This window comes from Heterocephalus glaber, unplaced genomic scaffold (assembly GCF_053883595.1).
Source record: "Heterocephalus glaber isolate CG9 unplaced genomic scaffold, H.glaber_assembly_v1.0 deba00001444, whole genome shotgun sequence".
In the NCBI taxonomy this organism is placed as follows: domain Eukaryota; kingdom Metazoa; phylum Chordata; class Mammalia; order Rodentia; family Bathyergidae; genus Heterocephalus; species Heterocephalus glaber.
Genome location: NW_028258297.1, coordinates 7,105,554 through 7,115,725, shown reverse-complemented (window position 1 = coordinate 7,115,725; position 10,172 = coordinate 7,105,554). Strand labels below are relative to the sequence as shown.

Here is a 10,172-nt window from a genome sequence, read left to right as displayed (position 1 = left end):
CTGGGAGCTGCTTTCTGTCCACGTTCTGGGAGGGGTCGGGAAGGACCTGCCGAGCTGGCCCTGGATCAAAGACTTCTGGGTGACCTGGGCCAAGTCCTTGTCCCTGTATCCTCCCCTGCCAAGTTGTGACCCTAACAGCACGTGACATAAAGCAAGGGCCATTACCCCTCAGACACATCTGACACCATGCCTTGTCCTGGGACCTTTAATGGTCATGACACAAAGTGCTAAGATCTGCCCGTGCCCACTGCTCTGCGCTGCCTCTTCAGGGCGGGCGGGCGGGGTGGCTCCACATCGTGCACTCCCACTGTCTCCTCCTAGTGTGGCCACGACACATTCTGTTCCCAACTCTGAGCAGTGGCTGTGGCCACAGCCGTCAGGCTGAGTACGGGGATGCTCTGGGCACAGGAGGCTGGGAGCCAGTCTCACCCTGTGGATGGGGCTTGAAGCAGGTGTCCCCTGCCCCAGCAGGTGCCGGTGTCCCGCTATGGGCCCGGGCAGAGCTCTCTGGAAGTCAGTGTTAGGTGTGGGGACTGCTCACGCCTCGTGGGCTGTCTCGGGGAAGAAGATCTCTCGGCACCGCCGAACCGTGTCCTGAGGGGAGACCACGCTGTGGCCCACAGTCCGGGGGTCAGCGTAGATCTCAAAGTCGTTTCCGCCCTGCACAGGGGAAGGGCAGAGAAGGCCTCATGGAGGGGACGCCTGGAGGAGGCTGCTGGGGTTGGGGTCCCCACACCACCCCCCTACAGACCTGCCCTTCCTATTTGTTTCCTTCCTCTTGCCCCCAGGAAGCCCTTCATGGTCCTTGTCAGGCTTGCTGTGTGACATGAAACAGGTTTCCAGCCCTCTCTGAGTCCTAGCTTTCAAACTGGATTATGAGCCTGATAACCAGGAGCCCTCTGGCCCAGGTTCTGTTGCCACAGGTGTGTAGGTTGAGGGGAGCCCGGGCTCGGCCACACTCACAGGGCTGGTCTCATTTCCGAAGAAGTGAATAGTGTCAAAGCTGTCCTGGTCCAGGCTGTCCAGGCAGCAGCGCTTGTCCCAGCCCTCAGGGAAGACGTCAAAGCTGATCATGCCACCTGCGGGAGGGAGGGCAGACCAGGTTGGCAGGGGGGAGCCACAGGAGCCTGGGCAAGGCCTCTGCTCATTCATTCGCTCAATAACCGCAAGTGTCTGCCTAGTACCAGGCATAGGGGACAGGATGGACTCAGCATCTTCAGGGACATCTGATTCAGGGGACAGAATAAGCGAGGTGCAAACGAGACCATTGGAGAGCAGTGTGTGTGTGTGTGGGGGGGGTATCATCGAGCCATGGTGGCCAGGGCAGACCCAAGGAGAAACCGGGCTGGTGCCCTAGGCAGAGTGGGTTGTCTGGGGAACTGGGAGTCCCCAAAGTAAGGCAGGGTGAGTGGCCCAACAAGTCTCCCAGGCTGGCAGAGGTGGGCACGAAGCTCCAGTCAGGGGCATGGAGCTGAGTTCTAGATGTGGGGACTCACCAGCAGGTCGAGAGAGCTCAGCGAGGGGCAGGTGGGGAATCCAGTGAGGCACCAAGGGGCTCCATGCTCTGCGGGGTGGACCTACCTCGGGAGAACCGCAGCCCTTTGCCTGCAAACTCTGTCTTCAGGGCTTCCACAAACTTCTCCCGGATCCTCTCCTTCTGTAGGGGGGAGCCGAAGAGCAAGGCTCAGAGGGTGGTGTGTGCCAGGCTCCGTGCTGGGCACATGGGGCCTTTTGGGGGTGTGAGGCTCAGAGAGGGGCAGTGCCTTGTTCAGGGTTATCCAGCCTCAGTGGCAGAGCCAGATCCCTGACAGTGGGGGCATGGACTGGGCCTTCTGAAGTGGGCGGAGCAGCCCAAGCCCCAGGTCCCAGTGTCCACCTGTCTAAGTCAGCACAGTACACCGCAGCTCTGGCACTGGCAATGTGTGTGAGCAGCTGCACAAGCTGCCTTTTCGTAAGCATCAGTGGGTGCTCACAGGTTGCAGGATGCTGGGCCTGGCCACAGCCACAACTGCGTTTGCTGAACATTTTGTGTGTGCTGGGCTGGGCAGGGGGACATTCTTGTGAGCCTGAAGACCCTTCTGGGCTGTGGAGGGAGCAGGCAGGTAGGGCCTGGAGGGGTGGCAGAGCCCACAGACCAGTCTGAGCTGGCAGCATGGCTGCTGGGGTCAGGGTGGCTGGTGAGGGGGACAGAGGAAGGGGACTTCTGGTAACCTGAAGAGCAGGTTCTTAGCTCTGCGATGGTGCAGATTAGAGACTGCCTCTAGAGGCTGGAGAAACAGGAGTTTCTGGACTGGATGTGGGTGGGAAGGTGGCGAAGATGTGCCCTAGGTGTTGGCTTGGGTAAGTAGGTGGCTGGTGGTGCGGGTCACTAGAAAGGGAAACCAGCAGCACTGGAAAGGGGCAGATGTGCCTATGTCAGTGACACATGACAGGTCCCAAGAGTACTGGTCCATCCAGAACTCCCCCTGGTCCACTTCATTGATGAGAAAACAGGGGTGCAGAGAGGTCGAGAGACTGAAGTCCTACAGGCCTAGGGTCACACAGTTGGTGGCACCTTATCCAGTTCGGAGAACTCGATCCGCTCCTCCAGGGTGCAGCTGCGGCCGATGGGTGAGATGTTCAGCATGCCGTTCCGGAACTCAATGAAGGTGACACTGGAGGTGACAGAGTGGGGAAGCCAGGGAGAATGAGAGAGGCCCTGAATTCAAATCCAGCCCCATCTGGGACCACAGCCTCCAGGGCTTCACAGGGGACAAGAATCCAGCCACCAGGAGTCAGGGCCTCAGGGCTGGGGCTGTACTGCAGGCCTGGTCACTTAGTGTGCGCAAGGCTTGAGGTTCAATCCCCAGCACTGCCCCCCAAAAGAACTCAGGGGCCCAAGCATCTGCAGGCTCCAGCTGAGTGACCCACACTTTTGTGCCCTTTGGTCCGGGAGCTCACCGCTTCTTGGGCAGCCTGAGCAGGGCCATATAGCTGAGGCAGAAATTGATCAGGTCCTGGAGCAGGTCCTCCCCCAGGTGGCTCTGGATGGTCTGGGCAAGGAACACGGGCTCTCAGTGAGGGGCGATGTCACTGGCCCTGCCCAGGACAGAGCCACCCATGCAGTGTGCAGGGTGGAAAGGCAGGGAGCCCCGGCTAAGTCCTGGGGGACACTGACCTGCTTGGAGAGCAGTTGTCCGTGCTTATACTGCACCGTTCCGTTCTCCGCAAACACGTAATCAAACTTCTCAATGACTTTGGGGCCATAGAGAGGCCAGGGGAGAAAGAGAGACCCTGAGACTAGGTCCTTCTGTCACCCGAGGCAAGCAGGGGGCACAGAGCTCATGCTCCTTGGCTTGGCATTCAGGGCCCATCTGTTTCATCCTTAACCTGCTTCTCCAGCCTCTGCTCCTCCTGTAGCTTTGTTTCTTTCCCTACAAGCCAGTCACTGCTCTCCACCTTCACCCAGGCAGGCCTTTCTGCCTGGACCTCCCTCCGGATTTCCCTCTCTATCCATCCTCCAAGATCTCCCCACTCCTCTGGAGGCCTCTGGTCCAGGACTCTCCAGCAGAGGGCGTCATTTCTGAGGTCCCACAGCCCCGAAGGACAGGGACGCAGTTGCCAGGTTGGCTGCAGGGGGAGCTTTCAGCTTTGGCTTCCAGAAGCAGTGGAACTGGGAATCTGTGGCAGAGCATCACCCACACTATGGTGAGGTGGCGGAAATGGGCAGGATAGGGAGATATCTGTGACATGCTAATGGAATGAATGAGCGGGCAGGAAGAGTGAAAACCCAAGGAAGTGTGTGGTTTGAGGAACTAGAGGCCTCTGCTGCCAAGGAGCCAGACCTAGGGGCTCTGGAGTCTGAAAGACCTCCTGGGTGACTTCAGTCTTCACTGTTATAAATGGGATAACCACGTCTACCCTACAGCATGACTGCAGGATTACAGGAAACCCAGCCACCCCTGGTCATTTTGTGCAAATCCTAACCACTACTGATTACGTCCATATTTTTTTGGCACCGGGGATCGAACTCAGGTCCTTGCGCTTGTGAGGCAGGTGGTTGAACCACTGAGTTAAATCCCTGGGCCTGATTATGTCCATATTAAAGATGAGGAAATCAAGACTTAGCAGGGAAGATGGAGAATGTAAATGGTCTAAGGGCAGAATTCTGCCCTCTTTGTTCCCAGTTGGCTCCCCATTGCTGGCATAGCACTTGCCCTGCAGGAAGAGATGCTCACTAATGTTCTCTCTCTCTCTCTCTCTCTCTTTCTTTTGGGTATTGGAGAATGAACTCAGGACCTTGTGCTTGCGAGGCAGGCTCGGTGCCACTGAGCTAAATCCCCAGCTCTCTCTTTTTTTGTGTGTCCTTGTTTTTTTGAGACAGGGTCTCACTATATAATTCAGGCTGGACTTGAGCTCACCATGTAGCCCAGACTGGCCTGAAACTCATAGTAATCCTCCTGCTTCAGCCTCCTGAGTGCTGGGATTATAGGTGTGTGACACCATGCCCAGCTTCTTCTGTACCTCTTCTGTCCCAGAGAAGTAGGATGAGATCTTTAAAGTCCACCCCCACCCCAGCTGGAACTGACTCCCCCCCTCCTACCTTCATCCCCATTCCCCAGCTGCTCAGCGATCTTGGAATAGTCTGAGCCACCCACCACGCCGATCTGCACCTTGCTTCGAAGCTTCTGCAGGAAGGCGGACACCTCAGGGTCAACCTTCTGTGGGGGCAGAGGAGAGAAGGATTCTGGCTGTCAGTGAGTCTGGGACCCCCACTTAGTGCTCAGAACCCAGGGAGCCCACATTCTATCTGGATGTGAGGAGGAGAGGCTCAGCATCCCTAGTCCCCAATCAGAAATGCTTCAAATCTGAAATTTTTCAGCGCTGACAATGTCACAAATGGAAACTTCCACACCTGACCTCATGTGATGGGTCATCGTCAAAACACAGGTGAACTGAAAACACCTTATAAAACTGGGCTGAGGGTGAAAGTTAAGGGTAGAGCTCTTGGCTACCACACTTGAGGCTAAAAAAAAAGTATAATATTGCCTTCAGGCTATGTGTATAAGGTATACATGAAATATATGTGAGCTGAGTGCAATGGTGCACATCTGTAATCCCAGCATTCTGGGAGGCTGAGGCAGGAGGATCACAAGTTTGAGCCCAATCTGGGGAACTCAGCAGCTTAGTGAGATCCTATTTCAAAATTTTAAAAAATAAATTCATGGGCCAGGGATTTAGCTCAGTGGTTTCGCTGCCTGCTGTGCAAGCACAAGGACCAGAGTTCGATCCCTGGTACCAAAAAAATAAATAAATAAATAAAAAATAAATAAATTCATAAAAGGGCTGGGGAACCCTGGGTTCAATCCGCAGTACCACAAAAACAAATAAATAAATTGGAAAAATGGGGAACATAGTAATAATCATCCAATGGTCACAGCTGGGATTAAATAATAATCTAGTGGGCCTGGTGGTGTATACCTATAATCCCAGCACTCAGGAGGCTGAGGCAGGAGGATTGCTGCAAGTTTGAGGCTAGCTTGGGCTACATAGTGAGTTCAAGGCCAGCCTGAACTACACAGGGCGACCCTGTCTCAAAAAAAAGGAAAAAATAATGATCAAAAGTGTACAGCAAATAACTGAAGATTAATCAAGAGAAAAGATTCCCACCAAGGAAATGTAAACCAATAAGGTATAATACAAATTTTTCATATATTCACATGTACAAAGTTGACACTATTTAGAATGGATGATAATGTTGGGAAGCAGGCACAGGCTGTTGGTGAGATTGTAAATCGGTACAGCTCTTTTGGAAGGTAATTTGGCAAGATCCACTAAAACTTAAAATGCACATACCCTGTCACCCAGATTTTCAACTTTTCTTGCCCAGCTATTCATGGAGGGTCATTAGGGTATGTTTAGCATAGTGAAAAACTCCATGCTTGTGAATCAGAGAATGATTCATACCCACCAGGAAATACTATGCTGCAGGTAAGGCAGCTCTGTGCTTCCAACACAGCAGGGGCCCAAGACATGTAGTTAATTGTCAAAAACAGGCTGGGGATTTAGCTCACTGTCACCGCACCTGCCTTGCAAGCACAAGGTCCTGAGTTTGATCCCTGGTACCAGAAAAAAATAAAAATTAAAAAATTAAAAACCAGATTACTTTAAAAGCTGGGGATTTAGCTCAGTAGCACCATGCCTGCCTTGTAGGCGCAAGGTCCTGAATTCCATCCCTGGTACTGGAAAAAAAGAAAAAAATAATTGTCAAAAGCAAGTTGCAGGAAGGCACATACATATAATGCCATTTAACTGAAAACCTCAAAAAATTAAAAAAGCCCTCACAAAGCCAGATCTGCTGGTCCACACCTGCAATCTCAGCTCTTGGGAGGCTGAGGCAGGAGGATCACCACAAGTTTATGGCTAGCCTGGGCTACATAGTGAGTTCATGGCCAACCTGAACTTCGTAGAGACCCTGTCTCAAAAAACAAACAAAAAATAGCCTCACAAAACAATACCTAGCATTTCCTCTGAGCAAAGGGACCCAGACAGAGGTCTGGAAGGAGGGCATGCTGGACAGGTAACCACATTACTTTGGGGAGGGGTCCAGGCCTGGGATCCTGGTGTGGTCAGAGGAAACTTCAGACTTTGTTTTGTTTTCATTCTTTACAAAAATAATGTACTCAGTGAACCTGTATAAAATTAAAAATTAACTTTTGAAAAGCACTAAGTGCAGGACCTGTTGGTGGATAAATTAACAGGCAGTTCTAGTTTAGGCTGCTGTTGTGTCAACACAGCAAAGGGCGGGGGTGAGGGGGGGTGAGGGGGGTGGGGGGGGCCCGAGGAGGTTTGCAGGGCCACCACCTTCACTCCAGATCTGCATCTTCCTCCCGGATCTAACCTGAAGGCAGGGAGGCCAATCCCTTCCAGAAGGCTCCAGGTCCCTCTTCCCCCCACCAGAGGATAACTCTGACGCTGGGGCTCGCGCCAGCCCGGCCTGGACCCCGGGTTCAGGCGCCAGCTTCAGGTTACTGTTGCATCCTAGGGCTGAAGTGGGGTGGGCGTCCAGGCAGGGGAGGCGGGGGCCTGGGGATGAGGGGGCCCAGGACCCGACCCACCGCTCGCCAACGCCTGCTCGGAAGCTGTGGATGAGGGGCCGAGGGTCCCCACCACTCCGGGTGGTCGGCCCGTGGATGCCAAGAACCGGTACCGCTGCATCCCACAGCAGCAGGACCCCGGGTGTCCGCGGTCACGCAGCTGCTGGTCCCACACGCTCTCGGACATCCCAGTGACACTCGTGGCCGGAGCTTCTTTCCAAAGATCGTCGGGGCCCTACCTGGCGAGCCGGCGTGAGAGTCCCGTCGACGTCAAACAGGCAGAGGACGCGCTCCCTCCGGCGGGCGCCCTCGGCGGTGACAGCCATGGCTGCAACTCAGCGTGCCGGGCGGAGTCACGCAGTGGCTGCCCGGGTTGCGCCGGACAGAGGCAGGAGGGGCGGGGCCCGCAGCCCGGCTGGGCAGTGCCTTACGGCGAGGGGTGTGGCCAGAGCATCTTGGCTGGAGAGGGACGTGCGACTGGGGCGGGGACTGAGAAGAGCTAACGATGATTGGTTGAACCTGGAAGGGGCGTGGCAAGGGAGGAGCAGTGCCCTCTGGATTGGGCCCGAGAGCTCTAAATCAAATGGAGGCGGGGCTTGAGCCTGAACCCCGGGGGAAGTGAAGGGTGGAGCGAAGAAGAACCGGGCGGGTCAGAATTGATCCTTGGCGGGAAGATTAGCGATTGCAATGCTCCGCGGAAGAGCAGGGCCAGGGCAGGGCTCAGAACCCAGGCGCTACTGGCTCCAAAGATGTGTAGGTCAACCCCTTTGCCCTACAGACCAGGAACTTCAGGAAATCTGGTGGAACAATTTTAAAAAAAAAGAAAAGAAAAACAAAGAAATCTGAGGGTCTTTACCCGGGCCTGGTGGTGCACGCCTGTAATCCCAGCACACTCGAGGGGGTGAGGCAGGAGGAGCACTAACAGTTCAAGGCCAGCCTGGGCTACATAGCAAGACCCTGTCTCAACAACAACAAAAAACCAAACCTGAAGGCCAGGGATTTCGCTCAGTGGTGCCGCTGCTTGCCTTGGAAGGGAAGGTCCTGAGTTCGATTCCCGGTACCAAAACAAAAACAATATGATGGCCTTTGCTCAGGCTTTGGACTTTGCTGGTCTTACTCTACTTGATGCAGTTCTGTCGACCCATGAGGCCCAGCTGCCCTTTTCAAGAAATTGCTCACCGGGATGGAGGTGGAGCTCAGTCTTGGCCCTAGGTTCAATCCCCAGAACCGCAGAGCAACAGCAACAACACCCTGTCTAGACCCTTTGGGCCGCTATCAATCCATGGCGTTGATCCAGAAGTCAGCTCAGGTATTGCCACAGGACCCAATCCGTGACCTCAGACAGGGCCCCTCATCTCGCCGAGGTTTTGCGCCTCCATCTATAAAATGTAAAGAACCTGACCTGGTTTGTAGAGTTGTTTTGCATGGGGAAATGATACTTAGTGTAATTGTGAAATGATTTCCTCCCAAAATTTATGTAGAAATGCTCCCAACAGTCTTCTCCAGGACTCTTCATTTTTCCTCCTATGCTGGCTAGAGCTGAAGGTCCACCTCTGCTCCTTTCTGGGCTCTCAGAGTTTGCCCTTCAGCCGCAGGATGTGTAGGTGGCTGTTTTTGCTGCTTCTGCCATCCTTGTCCTGGCACCCATGATCCATTTTGTTAACATGAAATAAAAATTAGAGAGGTCATTGTTTTGGGCTAAGTTCCCTCACTAGGCCCCAATAGGGCAGGCTAAAATAAAAATAGAGTCACTCATGCTAAAGTCTTATGTCACCAAACTGAAACTAAGGTCTTTATCTGACCTTGCAAAAATCGGGATTAGAGGGCTGGGTGTGGTGGTGCACACCTTTGATCCCAGCACTCTTGGAGGCTGAGGCAGGAAGTTTGAAGCCAATTTGGGCTACGTAGTGTGTTTAACACCAGCCTGAACTACATAATGTCTCAAAACAGACATTTGAGACATTTTGTCTCAAAAACAGGAGCCAGGGATTTAGCTCAGTGGTTCCGCTGCCTGCCTCACAAGCGCAAGGTCTGGAGTTCAATCCCTGGTACCAAACAAAACAAAAAAACAGACAAAAACAAAAAAAACAAATACCCCTTCATGGGATTAGAAATAACAGCCAAATTTCCCAAATAGACCAGTTTCAATAGGCATGAAGCTCTCTCTGCTTTATACCTTACTCAGAAGGTAACCTGATATTAATCAACTGTTATGTTTCTATTGTTCAATCTCCCCACCTTGCAAGGAAAATTCTTTCTTTTTTAGCCCCCAGTACTGAGAAATTAAAGCCAGGGCCTTTTCACTGCACTAAACCCCCAGCTATTACTTATACAGTAAGTTCCCAATTTGCAAATGAGTTTCATTCTGAGAGAACATTCATAAATTGGGTTCATTCCTAAGTCTGACAAAGTGAGTCTTATACAATACACCTGTGAAAGGTGTATAAGGGAATACTAGGGATTGAACCCAGGGCTTTGTGCATGCTAGGAAACTGCTGCACTACCTCCTCATCCATTTCCTTTTTTAACTTTTTTTGTTTTCTTTTTTTTTTTGGTACTGGGGATTGAACTTGGGTACTTGTGCTTGCGCAGCAGGCAGCGAAACCACTGAGCTAAATCCCGCCCCTTGTTTTGTTTTGTTTTGAGACAGTCTCACTGTGTAGTTCAGGCTGGCCTTGAATTTGTGACAATCCTCCTGCCACAGCCTCCAGAGTTTTGGGATCACAGGTGTGTGCCACCACACCCAGCTATTGTTTTTTCTTTTACATTTTGAGGCAGAGTCTCACTAAATTTCCCAGTCTGGCCTTGAACTTGCAATCCTCCTGCTGCCGCTACTAAGTAACTGGGTTACAGGCAAGTAACACCACACTCAGCTACTGTAATGTTTTGGAGAATTCAAACTTAATGCAAAATCAGTGATGTACAAGATATGAAGAAGTTTTTAAAAGCTAGGATCAGTAATAATGGGCTAAGGCGTCATATTGGAGTCCAAGACAAAAGAAAAGAATTATTTCCAGGCCCTGTGGCAGAGTGTAGTTCTTCACTCAATAGATATGATGTGTCAGACACTGGTCTGGATCCTGGAAACATCTAGGA

At 52.5% G+C, this 10,172-nt stretch overlaps 1 protein-coding gene across 1 annotated transcript; it reads right to left on the bottom strand.

Moving 5' to 3' along the window:
• Positions 1–189: 189 nt before the first annotated feature.
• Positions 190–7,473, bottom strand: Pmm1 (phosphomannomutase 1). Its single transcript, XM_004845510.4, has 8 exons — positions 7,316–7,473; positions 4,583–4,700; positions 3,158–3,234; positions 2,941–3,032; positions 2,555–2,654; positions 1,582–1,657; positions 964–1,079; positions 190–660 (listed from the first exon to the last, which is right to left on the bottom strand). Exons 1-8 carry the CDS (start codon positions 7,400–7,402, stop codon positions 538–540), a joined length of 789 nt encoding a protein of 262 aa, XP_004845567.2. The 5' UTR covers positions 7,403–7,473; the 3' UTR covers positions 190–537.
• Positions 7,474–10,172: the final 2,699 nt, after the last annotated feature.

What these genes read in the sequence shown, in the direction of transcription:
- Pmm1 (XM_004845510.4), bottom strand. Translation starts at nt 7,402, where the DNA reads ATGGCTGTCACCGCCGAGGGCGCCCGCCGGAGGGAGCGCGTCCTCTGC. An exon ending in CTCTCACGCCGGCTCGCCAG is followed by an intron (nt 4,701 to 7,315) that starts GTAGGGCCCCGA and finishes CTGCCCCCACAG; the next exon opens with AAGGTTGACCCTGAGGTGTC. An exon ending in AGTTCTCCGAACTGGATAAG is followed by an intron (nt 1,658 to 2,554) that starts GTGCCACCAACT and finishes TCCCCCCTACAG; the next exon opens with AAGGAGAGGATCCGGGAGAA.